Source organism: Augochlora pura, chromosome 9 (assembly GCF_028453695.1).
Source record: "Augochlora pura isolate Apur16 chromosome 9, APUR_v2.2.1, whole genome shotgun sequence".
In the NCBI taxonomy this organism is placed as follows: domain Eukaryota; kingdom Metazoa; phylum Arthropoda; class Insecta; order Hymenoptera; family Halictidae; genus Augochlora; species Augochlora pura.
This window is the reverse complement of record NC_135780.1, coordinates 8132272-8149417: the sequence shown is the minus strand read 5'-3', so window position 1 is coordinate 8149417 and position 17146 is coordinate 8132272. Positions and strand designations below refer to the sequence as shown.

General features: G+C 34.4%; 1 protein-coding gene across 3 annotated transcripts in view; it reads left to right on the top strand.

Annotated features, from left to right (window-relative positions):
• Window positions 1–17146, top strand: part of Nachralpha4 (nicotinic acetylcholine receptor alpha4) — a 306886-nt gene that overhangs the window by 167458 nt on the left and 122282 nt on the right. For 2 of the 3 annotated variants that reach the window (XM_078191154.1, XM_078191156.1), the window contains exon 4: window positions 15433–15613. In XM_078191154.1, coding sequence (XP_078047280.1) covers window positions 15433–15613 — 181 coding nt within the window. Of the gene's footprint in view, window positions 1–15432; window positions 15614–16669; window positions 16851–17146 lie in introns of all 3 variants that reach the window. The other variant, XM_078191155.1, reaches the window with a different exon arrangement.

Sequence of the window (17146 nt, the reverse complement as noted above, 5' to 3'; positions counted from 1 at the left end):
CAAGAGAAAATGGTCATACGCCACTTTCAAAATAAACGGTCCAATTATTAATCATTACAGTACTCTTGAAATGGAACATATTGTTTCCTCGTTTATTCACTCCCAGCAGACGTAACGAGACTGCTGATAATTATAGATGACTGCGATACTTTCTTTCTCCTGTTTTGTTTTTCTGTCTGAAAGTAAACTGTTCAATCACTTGAGCTGGATGTTTGTTGATATGATTGTTACTTCAATCTTCTTCTGAGAATTGCATTATAATTACTTAATTCCAGTATCAGATCTCACTTTTATTGATTCGCACATGAGTTGTCGTATGTGCAGCTGATTAAATGTGAAACCTGTGGACTTATCATTATTAAGATGGTAAAATTGAATAAACGAATAATACGAGAGAAGTGGGAGTCGATGTATTGAATGATCAAACGATGAATGAGTAATGACAGAGGATTGAAACTATCGTGTCAAGATATTGTGACTGAAATGAGTGAAATATTGATAAAAGTAAGCAACCTGAAAAAAATATTATTATCAACAGAAAGTATTTGTATGATACATAATTTTAATATTAGAATACTGGATAATCGAGATTCTACCATTATATTGATGAAAATGTTCATTTCAATTTGATCGCATCTGTACAAGTCGTCGTCAACTTCGCGAGAGGATCAAGATTAAATCGAAACAGAGCGAAACAGCGCAACTAAGAAATTTCGTTGGCAGTACAATCGTAAATACGGAAAGTGTGCCACTTGGAGACACGGGAACTGTGTAACCAGCAAATCGCCAGAAATAAATCAAGAATCGGGAGCAAAATGCTCGTTTGGCGAGGTCGTAGGAAAAATTTATAGTTTCGTGATGGAAGGGGATTGGTAACCAAAGGTGAACAGTTTCCCGCCGATAAGAAAGTGCCTGCTTCCGTTAAGCCGTTGTCGTTAATAAAAATGGCACATGCGCCGGAACTTCTCAGTTTTCCAATACACTTAACATTTAGTCCCGTCCGTCTCCGACATATCACTTTCATTTAACTGGACGAGCATCCGCGAAGAGTATGCTTCTCTTCTATCCTCTTCACTTACGATGGCTCGGCAACGGTTACAATCCTCGAACCGTGCTCCACGATTCTTTAACTTTTACGACCAGAACGCATTCGCGTCGATTACAAAGGCAACGTGCAAGAAAACCTCACTGTCAAGAAAATCCAAAACTATTTTGTTCGATTATTTCAATTCTAAATTGTCTATTTAGATACTCGCGTAATAACGATCCCAAACGAATTGTCGGAGAATTGTTCAATTCGAAAAATATAACAGTGAGAATATTCAAAGTTGCTTCATTTTGTTATTTTATTAATATATTTTCTATTCAGTAAATGGTATAATAGTGGTCCTAAATAAATTATTTTAAAAATGTGGGTGTTATATGTACCATCGTGACAATTTCGTGACTAACCAAATAATTTTATTCATTTAACAGAAAATGGAAATTGGCGTATTTTCACGCTCTCTGTTTCCTATTATAATTTATGGTTTTATAATTATGTAAAGTGTTCGAATATGATATTTATTCTAAGTTAATTTAGATAATCGATTGGGCTTCTCATTGAAGTTACATGCAGGGCTATAATTTTTGTGAATTAAGCAATGATATTTTAAAATAATTAACACAATTTTGATAAAGAAATTTGTAATTATATTGTTTAAATAGATTCCGATGTTTATATACCACATTCTAAATGCTAAGTCGGACAATGATTCACGTAGCTCGCAAAATGATTTTTTGTTGTAAAAATAATGTACAAATGCCATTAATACTTGTTAATAAAATTCGTCTTCGTAACGCTTATAAATGAGTTGTCTTTTAAATATTTTCGTCGGAGATCATTGTTCAATTGTGCGGTATTGTTATTTTAATGCACATTATCTTAATCAATATCGGATAAATACATTGTCATTGAGTAAACTAAAGAACTACAGAATCTTGAACAAAAGACGTTACGATGAATGTATTATTTAACAATAAAAGAATTTTTTTAAACAAAATCATAATATGTACTGAAATGTCAAGCTAAAATTAAATTTTCTCTTGAAATCATAAAGAATTTATATTTGACCTTAAAGTGGAGCGCACCCAATTGTAAAATTTTTGTGCAAATTGTAAAAAATGAAATTCTAAAATTTTTACCAGCAAGACAATTGCACAACAAATATAGACGCTTTCAGTTTTTCATAAACTTTGTTTCACTGTTTACAATATAATCGTAAAATGAATTTTGTATAATGTAAAACGTTCAATTTCCATGCTGAATACAGCTGAAGCACACATTCTTTAGTTAAACACCGCGGTTATCGTAGTTACAATATTAAAGCATTGTTGGAACCGGGTGAAATGGTTATAAGTTGAACAATATCTCCCCAGACACGCTTTCTTTCCCAAGTAACCGCCAGCAATTCTGCATTAATGATAGAGTTACGTGTATATAGCGGTAAACTTTAAAATTGACTTCGAAACTAACAGCGAAAACTCAAACGTTTCTGAATAACCTTCCGGAAAGTTGAAACTACATTCCTGAAAATGTTCGCTGTTTTACTTCTATTGTGAGAGTGAATGTATAATTAAGTCCCTAAGTTCCATGTTTTCGAAAGATGTTAGCTTAATACCGGACCGGATTTATTAAGCGTAAATTGAAAGAATTCGTCCAATGGAAACAGTTGATTTTAAATCCTCCGATTCCATGTTCTCTACGTTGACCCTCGAATGGACGAGCGTTTTCACAAAAGTGATCATTTATAATGTTACTTATCAATTTTTTATTTTTTTTTTATGCAATCAAATTTGTTAAAATACTCCTTTTAGACATATCAGTTTTTCTACAGACAAGAATGAAGCAAGTGAAAATCTATATCCAAAATGACGTAGACAAGCAACGATATTTATAATCTGGCTAGAAATATATGCGACTCGCGTTATTTAAGTATTATAAGTTAAAACGATTGAATTTGACTGCTTTTCCAAGAATACCATCCAATTAAATCATTTGATTGAACAAGGATTCTCTTTTTGATTATATGTGTTTCATCAACTTTGTAAAACTGTTACATGATTCTTGTTAAACTTTTCAATCAGAAGAACTTCAGTGAATCGATAATTAACAACCATTTATTTCCTTTACTTATACATCTACCAGGATTTCTCGTACCTCGTAACCACATACTTTCTATACCTTTCTTTCTCATTCAGTGATTTGCAAACAAAACTGCAATGAAACCTAGACTTCCAACATACGATAATCGATTTTAATTATTTTGAATCGTTTGTAATAATTTCTTGTAATTATTTGTATTCGTTTATAATTATTTGTATTCGTTTATAATTATTTGTATTCGTTTATAATTATTTTTACTCGTTTATAATTATTTTCACTTGTTTATAATCATTTCAGTTTGTTTATAATTATCTGGTCCAAGCTAAACCCCTACAAATTAGTAAATAGGCATAGTTTAGAAACGTGAGAGAAATCATTTTGGCTAGCGAAATCGAACGCTGTGCGGTATAGCAATCGCGTCTCGTTCAATTGTTAAAGTGTCACATTGTGATACAGGTATGGCAAGGGTTGAGCACGGCGGCTGATAGTCTACACTCGACCTGGTCTCGAGGTGTAGATTGATGGAGGAGCTTTGCCGCTTCTCAACGAGGTCGATGTCGCAGGCCAAGTAGGATTTTGCCTCCGAGGGGTTCCGAGAATTTTGGAATAGAGATGTCAAGATGCCGATTTTTCTCGCCGGCAAATCCGAGCCAGATCGGAGTTCGTTCACGGCAGTTGCGCGATAGGCAGCGGAAAGTCGCCACGCTATCGAGACTGATCGTAGCGCGAGTTCGCTAACTCCGTCAAGAACGATCGCCGATTTAACCGGATGGTTAAATTATCTTGAAATTCTACCCACCGTGGTGTACTACAACCGTACGCTGGGACGACTCGAACATTTTATCCCGAAATCAGGCCCATTTATACCAGCTCCTGGCGCCCAGCAATCAGCTTGGCACTTGAATACTGTGCCGGAGAATCATATATAGGTGCAATCCTTGGTAGCTGATGGTGTGCCGCATGCACGTTTATCCCTATTCCCCGGTGACCGTTATCCATCGTATCTCGGCGCCGTTTGCACGATGTAAAAGATACGACTCCGGTTGTAAAGCAAAGCGATGTAAATCGTATATTTACAATTTCGTGACTGTACGGTTTATTGGTGGATCGAAGGGTGTAGCCCGAAGAAATTAGCGTCGCGACTGACAATTCCAGTGAGAAATCTTCGTATTAGAACGTTCCTTCGAATGAAAAATTATAAATAAATATTTCATTTTTACATAATTGTTCATATCTATTCTGTAAATAGTATTTTATTCCTCTACAAAAATAGTATGGCAAACACATTTACGGAAATAGTACGCAAAAATTTTGTCAGACAAATAAAATAATAAAATGTGATAAAAACTGTAACACAGTTATTTTCATAATTATATATTATCAAGAATAAATATTCGTTTGAGATTACACAATGTAACATCGTTTAGGAAGTAATATCTTAAGATATTTTTCCCTTTTATTTCACATGTAATACTGTTGTTTTACTATGTACAACTAGCGTGTCTGTTCATAACTTGCCGTTTCAACTGCTTGTACATACATATACATATGTATGCGGATACCAATGCACGCGTAGGCACTCGACAAGTTTAATAACACGAATGGTCTCGAAACTCGTCCGAAAAAATTTCATTCTATATTTTCGACTTATTTTTTCGTGTGGAATTAATTACCCCATTTTCGTTATTATCATGAATTCTGCGATGACCTATATCATAATTTCAACAATTTTCTCGTAACGAATGAAAGAACATGCAATTAGTTTGTTACTTAATGTATTTTATTAATGTTGCTGACGTAGTAATTATTTATTAATTTAAGTCGATACATCAATATCAAATGAAGCGTAAACGTACTATTGTATATTGTACAAAATACTTTAGATGATTCGAATAAGATGAGAATTTACCTTGTACGTTGCAGATTTGAAACATTTTAATCATTTTTCTTAATAGAAGTATTAGCAAACATGCACACTCGGTCATACTGTGTATGCTTTTCTCTCCCAGCAACGTTTGAATTTTAATATTTGTACATTTTCGCTCGTGTCACGAGCAACTTTTCTATTTGCATTCAACATTTCTGAAAATGTAACTTCTACCATTTCGCTTGGTATCAAGAGATACGTACGTAGCAATCAAATTCTTCTCTGGAGATTAAAATGGTCACATTTATTACTTCTTTCCCTCTTTCCTCATTTCCTCACATATTTTAATTACGTGGGTCATTAGCGTAAGCAGCGATGTCGATTACAACGGTTCTTAATTACGGGATGACTTCGGCTAACTTTTTTGTTCGGCTTCTTCAACCGGACAGAACGTCTCAATTCGCTTGCCACTCCAGTTTAAAACTCATCAAATTCCTTCCTAAAACTTTTTCCCCAGACAATTGATCACTTCTTCTCCAACGTTCCTGATTACCCCCTACTATATTTCATATTGCCAATAAAGCCGGAAAATCATTTCTGGCAGTTGCTGCTAGAAGTAGAAAATTAATAAAAACGTGACAATTAAACGTAACGTTATATTGCACTTTCACAGTTTCGACTATTAATGTGCTGCTTCGTTAGGGAACCATTGAATTGTACATTACCGCAGAAATACAATTCTTAAATTATTTTGCAGATACTAAATAAACTCGAGAATAACAATTAATGATAAAATTATGTTAATTGTTACGTATTGTGATCCCGTGATTTCGGATAGTATCTATTGATAATATTTATATTGATCAAAGCTATTAAAAATATTGAATAAGATTATAATTAATATTAAAATTTTATTTATCATCATCGATTGTAATCCTATGATTTTACGTGTTATTTCTTAAAATTAAAATTATTAAGAACCCTAAATAATTACAAATATAATATCTCTTGTTTAGTGTACTATAAATAGGCTGTTATCAAAGAGATCAGCGAGTGGCTAAAATTATTATAAATATCAAATAAACACAAACATGAAAGTTAATATGAAAACTATATTTGTTTACTGTGAATTGTATTCTTGTGGTTTTATATTAATACGCGAACTATATGCCCATGCACGTTTGGCAATAAATATTGAAAATTATTGTCAAAAATACTGAACAAAGGCAAAACTAAAAATTAATTATAAAACAATATTGCACGTCTGTATTATGCAGCTGTAACTTGATGAAATAATAATCTTCTCAAAGAGGTTTCATATGAATATTCGAGCGTCATTATATCCTGCGCTTTTGTATAGCGGATCGATCGACATATTCTATGCATGATTCATGCGACGTTTCTGAAATGTGTTTAAGTACGATGTTACATGAAAAATAGTGTGCTCTGAATGTTGGAAATCCGCGAACATGTTCTACAATCCGGATTTTCGAGGTAACGACACGAGTATTTCTCCGGGGACCGTATAGCCACGGGCAATCTCTTCGATTGGAAGACACCAGTTTGTCCTACAACACGTTTTCACAAAATCGAATTCCCTCTGGTTCTGATAACAGCTCCATACAGTCACTCGCAAGAATATTTGAACGTCGCACCATTTTTTTCCACCTACACCTTTTTCTCTGTATACGAGAAATAAGGTGTTCCGGCGTATCGATAGCGAGCAAATACCAAAACTCGTACCGACTAAAATCGAAAAAATAACCGTGGGAAAAATTTACTTTTTGTGTTGTATTCGTTTGTTAATATCATTGAAATTTCATATAAAACGTCGTTCGATACATCGCTATCGGAGGAGATATTGGCTTTGTTTTCAGACATATTTAACCCTCTTAGGACCGGCCAAAAGAGTCTGTATTTGAGCGAAATGTTTAACCCTTTGCACTCGGTTATCTCCTCTCAGGGGACATCTTAATTCTAGTATATGACTAAACATTAATGTTTATTAGCGATTTGCAACTATTTCTCGATGTCTACAAATTCATATAAATCGAATATTATTATAACAATATTATATATACATATACATATATATCGTATACTATATAATAATAAAATTGTTTATAAGCGCTGGTAGGTAACATCCATGATGGCGCCGAGTGCTAAGGGTTAAAACTCGTTTGACGAAATTTGATAAAATTTCGGAAAGAAATTGTAAGAATTTTGAAAAACCTAATAAATAACATATTAGAATTATAAATTTGTTATGGGAATAATTAATTATTTAAACACTATTAGATCTATAATTAGAACTTTAATCAGAACTTTAATTATTTAAAAAATGGTATAAAATACGTCCTTTTTATTTGAGATATTTCAGGTAACTAACACGAATCAATTCAACAAAAAACAATAACGATCAGAAGAGATTCAATAAACCATCGCATGCCTTCACATCATAAACATATTCGGTGGTAAATAAATAAACCATCCATTTGATTGATTTTTGCATTTCAACTTATTTGTTGAAATTCAACATAACAAATTCAAAAAGGGAGAAGAAAAAGGAAATGAAATTGTTGTTTAATAAAAATATTAAGAAAACTATCTTTTCAATAATAGCCAACGACGATATATCGTTGTTCGGTACTAAGAGGGTTAACTTCACATTTGTCGAATAAATTATCTGATTTTTATTTTTCCATTTTATTTGTTCTTGAATAGAAATATTTGACGCGTCTTGTTCGATATATATAAAGTTAATCGTACCCCAGAACAAAATGTGATTGTAACAATAATAGTGATAATAATGATAGTAATAATAACAAGAATAAATCCAATTAGAATTAAAGTCATGTGATAGGATGTAACAATTATCCCTTTTAGTGCCGAACGAAAACCGATGCCTATACGAAGATAACCATACGAATTTGAGGAATTTACTAGGGTTTCGGAAAAAGCCCATAAAAACCAAAATAAGAATGATAATTAAAAAATTCAAAATGCAGCATACTGGGAAAGACTGGGAGAGTAATGTAATGCCAATTACATTACAATACTTATTGAAAATCATATAAATAATAACAGCATAAGAAATGATCAAAATAAAAAAAACTTCTCTTTTGCAACGCCTATTTTCACTAATCATCGGTTGGTCAATTTTATGCAGGTCACATGGTATAAACTATAAGTATTCTATTTTCAATAATTTCTAAAAAAAATAACCAATATTGACCCTGAGAACAAGATGACAACTTCATAATGCGCGGCAAGCGTAGACAGATCCACTACAGGAGAAGTGCCTCGAGCACCTGGTATACCTGAGCCTAAAAAAGACTTACAAATTCTTCATTGAGTTCTAACGCGTCATCAATTCGGACTAATTCTTCGTCATCCATGTTCGTAACAGGGTGTAGTTTTTATAAAATGGTAGCAACAAAATGCACAAAACTTTCTGCTTCTAACTTTACCACTGACACTGAACAAAACGTTGACGATTTTCGAACACTGACTAATCACTAAACTAATCAAGAAAGATTGAAAGAAAGATTTTAGTTCCGCCGTGTCGATGCACGACGGCGTGTCATTTTAGCCGTTTGATAACTATCATAAACGCACAGACTGCGTTTACGGTCGGTCCCAAGTTGTCCCGTATCTCGTTTCTACTTTATCGCTCTAACATATACAGAGCCCCGGCACTAATCAACATCAGATATAACAAAAAGTTAAATCAAATAAACATTTTTTTCAATTGTATTGCATAGAATTTGAACCATTTTAATGTTTGATAAAATTATCTTAGGGGATATACATATATCTCTCGTGATGCGTATAATAAGACGCCACAGCATGCGCAACGATATGTCGTTGGCACTTTTCGCAAGTGTACCAAACGACGATATATCGTCGTTCGGCACTAAAAGGATTAACGCTTTGGCTACGAAAGACTTTGGCACGCACCGGCCGTACGAATTTACTCGCGACGATCACTGGGTACGGTGAAGTTTTTCGTTTTTCTGAAGAAGTATATTAAAATATTGAAAATACTGAGTCCTATTACATTAAACCAATATTACTTAAAGTGAACATTTTTTACAATATTTAATAATCAAATTTAATAGACGGACGAAGCAGGCAAAATTTGATCTTGACGCCTATTGGCGTCTACAGCACCGGGAAGCCAACATGTTTCGGACGCCAATAGGCGTCAACAGTAGTCAAAGTGTTGAGTAATAGACGAACTACCCCTATCAAGAATTTACAATATCAATTTTCAACAATTTATTTTTACAATATTTAACAATCAAATTTAATAATAGACGGTTGAGGCAGGCAAAATTTGATCTTGACGCCTATTGGCGCCTACAGCACCGGGAAGCCAACATGTTTCGGACGCCAATAGGCGCCAACAGTAGTCAAAGGGTTAATGAATGAACCACTTCTTGTTAGCAATATCAAATGACTACCTTGTATTCGTAAATATTTACCCAAAATACGTATAAATTACGATTGCGAAAAATGAACGATCCTGTGCATTAATATGGGCGTTACCGCCGCTTAAAAATTTCGTGAGTGAACGGGATAAATAAAACACCCCCTACGGGCGCGCGCACACACACGTTCCTTTCATCCCGTCTGGCTGCGAAAAATGGAAGGAGAATTGGCAGTCTTCGTTCCAGATAGCAGAAAACCCTACCATGATTAAAAGGAAATGAAAACTATTGCGAAGGAGTCCCCGGGTCACCTTAGACACCGCAAGCCGTTTTCATCACTGGGTTCAACTTCAATTTCACTTAACCTCTGATCTTCCTGCCGCCCCTCCTCGCCCCGCGGCCCGCGCCCCTTCCGACGCGGCCGTCGTCGCTTAAGCTGTCGTTGTTGTTTCTGTCGCGGATCTCGCAATATTATTTCTGGAGTCTTCTTACTCACGAAACGGAGAGAAGGTAGAGAATGGATGAATGTCAGTCGTTCGTCTGCTTTATTTTCCCTCCTTTGTTTCGATGGACCAGCCCCGCTGACGATACGGTCGCCCTCGCCCGTCCTAGACGTTCTGTATTCTTGGCTATGAATTCCTTGCGGGATTTTTTCGGCGACACAATTTATGCATTTAAATGTTGGTTAGATCACGAATTTCAGATAGGGAAATCATCGCCTTGATAGCAACAAATATGCAATTAACCGTGTGGTAGGAAGACTGGAATAAGTCAGTGAAATTATTGAGAAACTGCGCAACGGAAAATTATCTATTATGGAACGCTTTTCGGGGAATATAAATTATCATTGATTTTACTAACAACTTTAAAGCGTTATTGCAGAATATTTATACTACCGTGTGATTGATCGACGTTTCTAGATAACCTAACAAACTGTGAAATATTTCTTTAGTACGAATACAAAATAATACGAATGAAATAGCAAGGTACGAACTTGTACCTATTATGGAACAACGCATTTGAAACATTTTTTGCTATTTAAATGCAACGAAAGAAACAATTTAACAGATTCGTTATATAGTTCTGATTAGTTTTAATTCTCAGCATTAACAATGTGTGTCAATATTTACTTAAATGTTTAGATATTGAATATTAAATATTTAATAATAATTAAAAGTTGAATATTAAAACACAAATGATTAAATATAACACATGACAATCGAACGAAACAGCATTTATTATTAGAAATCTTTGCCACGAGTTAAATTTCTAAAAGTATTAAAAGTATCCAAAATTGTAGTTATAACATCTACTTTTCTCATAACGATGTCATAATTAGGGTAGGAAGCATGTAATACAAGAGTTTCGAAGTGTCGAAGCACTCGTGAATTATAGTCGAAGTTTTCGCGAAATGGGCAGCGGGTCTATCCAACCGACACGCAATTATAATTAAAGATGGAAGCCTGAAATTCTTCAGCTGCCGTCGGAATTATCCATTTTTCAAATATGGAACTAATCTCCGTTAAGGTTCGTAAAATGCTGGTCTTCCGGCGAGAGGCCATACATATACGTGACTCATTTTTTCCCCGTCCTAGCAATTCATTAACCCAGATATCTGTCTCTCACACTTCTCGCAAAGATAACACCCCCTTATGAGCCGGCGTTACGCGGACTCGCGAGGGCTGATAGTGTGAGGCGCGTTATAAAGATCGGAAGAGGTCTTAATCGGCGCCAGCCATCTTCGATACGAGCATTATATCATCGAGGTTGGTTCGTCCCTCGTCACGCTGAAATCGTAACGAGCGATCATCGATCAATTCTACCAGCGAGAATTTCGAGCACGATATGCCCGTAAACCTTTTGTTGAGAGAACACTCCTCGTTGAAATCTATTTGAGGCGATGTGAGGGATTGCCAATAGGAGAACAGATCGATCATTTGATATCGGGGATCGTATTGTGCGGATTTAAGAACTGTGGAATTCATCGGCAGTTATTTTAATTACTGTACTGTGCGATCACGACGGAGACCATGACTGTTGTAATCAATGTGGATTGAATCGTTGATCACAGCAATTATTATGATTCAAATGGTTTTAGGAATAATTGGATCACGAATCATTACGCGAAATAAACATTTTCCAAAACGATTGTAAGAAACAGAAATTAAGTAAAAATAATAATTTTTATAAGTTGAAAACAGTGTAACAATATTATTAAATTCTTCTTCTCATGCCTTCAGAATTACATATAATATAATTATAATCATATATTGATCTGAACGAACGTGAAAATGTAAATTTTTTTATCAATATTACATATAAATGTAATGTCCATATGTTTCTTATCCGAAAAATAAATTGTGAAACATACCGTAAATAGATAAATATTGAATATTTCTATTCGAGTGTACTTGTCACGTTTGCGATTTATTAAATTTTTTTTCGAAATTAAAGCGATTCATTTAACGAGTTTAACAGATTTAAAAATCAACAGATTAATTCAGTAATATGAAAGCTACCGATACATATTTCACGTATCAGAGTTAAAATACCGGTTTGTTTACAGGCATATTTTCGTCAGCTATATGCAATTGCATCGTACGATGCTTGTTTGTAGTATGAAATATGCAACGAATCAGAGTATGTATATTGGCAAGGATTGCAAGACTGCTTTAGGCAACTGAATTTGGGTTGTTAATAGGCAAACATTTCTCCACCTGATTGCGTCGAACCACATTCATACCTGAACTTCATAAATACGATAAAATCAGGGGAAAACGTGGGATTTCGTTTCTCGATAATGAAAAATTTGCATTGCTTGTTTCCTATGTTTTTAAAATCATTCAACGAGATGCATTTACGAAGAAATCGTTAAAATACACCATGGCAATTTTTATAAAACTTCGTCAGTACATCATAAAGTATTTATATTTATACATTTTGTATTTTATTTTGCATTTATACATTCATTTCTATTGATTATTGGAGTAAATATTATAAGCAATTACACTGTTATTTCTTTGCATCTCGTTAATGAAAAGAAAAATTTTAATACAAGAATTTAATTTTACTGACTCGAACTGCTGTTTAAGTTATACAAAATGTAACACCTAGCTTTCCATCTGAAATATTTCTGCTGCAATTCATGCTTCTCACAAATGTTTTCTTCAATTATCGTTTAAGTTTTTGCGCGCCTATGTGTGGCGACTATAGTTTGACCCTTTGCAACAGATTAACGAAATACATAATTAGTTCTTTAATTTAATCGAATGAAAATCTTCATGAAATAGAAATTAGTAAAGAATAATTTTAGGTAATAAAGTTAGGTAATTGTTTAGGTAATACATTAAATATTGCTCACTGAAAATCTACATATTCTCGGTTATATAGAAGGAAGTATAACTGTGTATTTTTAGAACGATTAAAAGGGTTACAGTAATATATCTCAGGCACACACACTGGACTACTCTTTAATTATTTCATACAGATATGAAGATGAAGTATTATATGCATTTAGGAATAGTATGTATAGGGTACGGGAACATTTTTCTTTGTTTTTCGTATTTTCCAAATAGCAGCCCAATATTCCGTGTATATCGATTGTTAATGCCTTCTCCAATATTTGTGTTACATAAATGTGATATTATTGATACACTTCTAAAGTAATCCCGTGCCAGTTGTTCAACCATCCATTGAATTACATTTAATGGTTTATTAACTCTTATTAGCACATTCCGGTATTTAAATTTCAATATCCAAATGGACATTTATTGGAGGATGCTGAATTGTTTGAAAACTTTGTTAAATATTGTTTGAACTCTATTATCCTGTGCAAAGCACAAAATGAAGCGGTATTAAGAATTAATATTGATCTGTAATAAAACGTTTCAATACTCCTGTTTGAAGTCTCGCTGTGTTAATAATATATAGATTTATTCTGATTAAAAATATGCCAATATTGCTGGAACGTTATACTTAACCGAACGAGATGTACTGTACTTAAATTTCCAATTTAAATAATGCAAAAATATGGGAGAAACAAATGCCATTAAACACACAGTACAGTTTATTAATTGCTATTTTTTAAATTTTTGTTCTGTATTCCAAAAGCTGCTAACAACAATTTCACGAATATGTACGATACATGTATCAAGAGTTACAATATTTAATACACTTTTCTGCATTTAATATGCGTCGAATTTCCTTCAAAATTCAACGAAGCTCTAGTTAAATTGTATTTCATTACGTATTACTTGTTACGGTACGATATCTGATACTTTGTTTTATCTTCACATACATCTATCTAGTAGATCCTATTAGATTTACATGTGTATTTGGTTTAATAGATTGAACAATTTTGTGTTTAATCAATATTTATACGTGTACACTCTTATTTGAAAAATTTTACAAATATTAGAACAGTGATACCGTTTTTATCATTTTAAAGTAATGTATATATTTATGCCTAATTTAATATATTACTGAAAAATTATTAGTTATTTAAAGTTGGGTAACAGACAATTTTTAGAAATTCTTGATATTTACAATATTTTTACTGAGGTCCCCTTTTTGCACTGAAATTTATTCGACTAAAAAATGTAAAAGCTTCCGTCAGATGTAATTGTAAAGTGACACAATTTTGGTTCATTCATATTACATTTACATTATTCATCTTCTTTAACATTACATTTATCAGTAGCACATTTCGTAACAATAGAAAAATGGAAAAACATATTCAAAGTACAGTCCTGCATTAAATACTTCAAAATGTAGCAGAAATCAGTTAATAATATATAATTTTTTGTCCCAATAATCATTTATTTTACTGTTACAGCTTTCTCACATGATCGCATTAATTTAAAGTATATTCTTTACATTAGATTTATACAGAATGAAACACGACCATATCCTTCTCCATATTAACAAATCTATGCAATTAAAATCTTTTTTCATTATGAAACTTAATTTATTATGTAGCCGTTAGTTGTTCATTAATTTATATTTCGACAGCATATAATTTTTCAAAGCATGTAACAATTCAGTTTATTGAATGTAATTATTTCATTTAAGATGTGTTGTTAAGATTTTCTATTATACTTGGAATGTTAATTATTTGGAAAGTAACCGAGTTGTCACAAATAAACTTGTAAATATTACAACGAATACCAAATGAAAAGATCGTTTTGTTTCGTTCCTAGCCACTGTTTCATTTCGACGATCATTTCATTTATACGTGAAAAACTTTCCCATTCAAAACTGGGTCGACAGATTTTTTTTAAAAACCAATCCATCATTTAACGCTGCTCTCTAAAAAGATAATACGTTTTGTGGCACGTGGCTTGGTCATATGCATAAACTCACCGAATCATTTAAAGTTTCTAAAATACTGAACATTCGTGTCAGCATAACGACCATTTTAAAATTAGTTTTAACATTTTCGTCAACTTGAATAACTGATAAGATATCTTTTAATTTCAATAGTAATAATAATAATAATTTTACTAATAGATCTAAAAACAATAACATAAAGAATTCGAGAAACAAAATAAGATTTGGACACTGATAATTTCCGGAATAAAAGTAGCTTTTTCATAAAAGGGACAGAACTGTCCGCACCCTATCCATAAAATGAGACTTCAATACCCCAAAACGAAGTATTTCAAACTTCAATATCAGCGCACACAGTCTTCAAGTTTCGTGTTTTTCGTCGGGAATTCGTCGGTAACGATTCACCGCGTGTTCGCTAATAGCTCTTCTCGCGTCAGCCACTCCGTACAAACGTACGCACGTTTTCAAAGACCTCAGCTTTCGTTTGGAAAGGCATCGTTGAGACTCATTCAAAGAGAAAATCAAAAAAAAAAAAAAAGAAAAAAAAAAGAAAAGAAATCACCGAAAACAGAAAAAAATGACGGCTTGGTATCGAATTGGAAATACAAAGTAAGCTCGACCGCCGCAGCGCCCAGAACCACTAATGTGCTCGCTCGCAGCGCGGACGGCAACTTCGAGGTGACCTTGGCCACGAAGGCCACCATCTACCATCAAGGATTGGTCGAGTGGAAGCCACCCGCCATTTATAAGTCATCCTGCGAGATCGACGTGGAGTACTTCCCATTCGACGAGCAGACCTGCGTCCTCAAGTTCGGTTCGTGGACCTATGACGGCTTCAAGGTAAACTTGCATGGTAGCCGCTAAGATCCCTGCCACAGATACACCGGTCCTCCGCGACGTGGATCGAACGATCGTGATGCGTCGGGGATGATCGATCTAGATAGTAAGGATAGACTAAACAAAAAAAAAAAAAAAAAAAAGAACGATCGGCTCGTCGTGTGGATTTCGGAACTCGGTGGATCGTGTTCTGGAGAATGCATGATCAAACGGGACTGATGATGGGTGTCGAGAACTACGTTGGGAGACGGATGCTGCCAGGTTTCGTGTATTTTTTTCGGAAAATAACTCTGTCAGGATAGCTTGATCCGTATGGGATTTTTGTTAGATTTGGTGGGACAAGCGATTTCGTAGAGCATTTCGTTTCAGTTTTACACGAAACAATTTCCTTCTAGGTGATTATACATTTCAAATACTTGTTTATTTTGCACACGTGGTGTTATTAATACTTATTCATTCGAATTTCTTTCTACCAATTTGTTTGTACTAACTTCCTTATACCAACCTATGATACTTTATCAATTATTTGATAGTATAGATAAGTATTGGAAAAAATAGGGAATGAGTAGATTCCTTCTAAAATTACGTGTCTACAACGTATTCGGATATACCCATATAAACATATACAATGCCTGCGTATATTCATATAGAAGTACACGTAGCGTCAAAAATGATTTTGGCTAGCTAGAATCGCGTTCTAAACCACTGTGCGTTCGCGTGTTTACCGGTCCACGATATCACCTTGAAAACGCTTGCAACGGAAGCTAGAATTGGAACGAAATGTTATACAAAATGAGCGTGTATCCCGCCGAATTTCACAAAAATCCCCGCGGGACCATCTCGCAGGGTCCCCGTCGACGTGTACGATCGATTTCGAGAAAGGACCGTTGTGGCAAAATGTTGAAAGAAAGGTTCTTAGTCGACGAGAAGATGCAATAGCGGGATCGTGATCGTCTTGACTTAGAAGGTAAGAGAGTTGTCTCGATATGGCAGCATCCGGTTGTTCGTCTCGAGGAGCCAATCGTGATCACGTTCGGCTCGTTTCTTCGGTGATTCCAGCGCCGACGGGAACTACGAGGTGACGCTGATGACCAAGGCCACGGTCTACTATTCGGGATTGGTCGTCTGGCAACCGCCGGCCGTATATAAATCCTCCTGCTCCATCGACGTTGAGTTCTTTCCATACGACGTACAGACCTGTGTTTTGAAGTTAGGCTCCTGGACCTATGACGGTTTTAAGGTGCCACGTAACAAGCAAGGAGCACGAATCGCCAGATTGAAACCTTTTTGCTCGTGTCATATATGATCGGTCGTTCCCAGTTTTTCGCCTTGGTTTCTATATACTTTCGTTTTCTGTTTGTGTTCCATCAGAGAATGCCACCTTGATATATATATATACATATATATTTATACATATACCCGTAATCGTTTCCTGCGATGCGCTGGTCTTGGACGTCACACGTCTTATTTATATATTATCTATATATATACATTATATATATATATTTCAATATTGTTACTTGATGTGGACTGCAG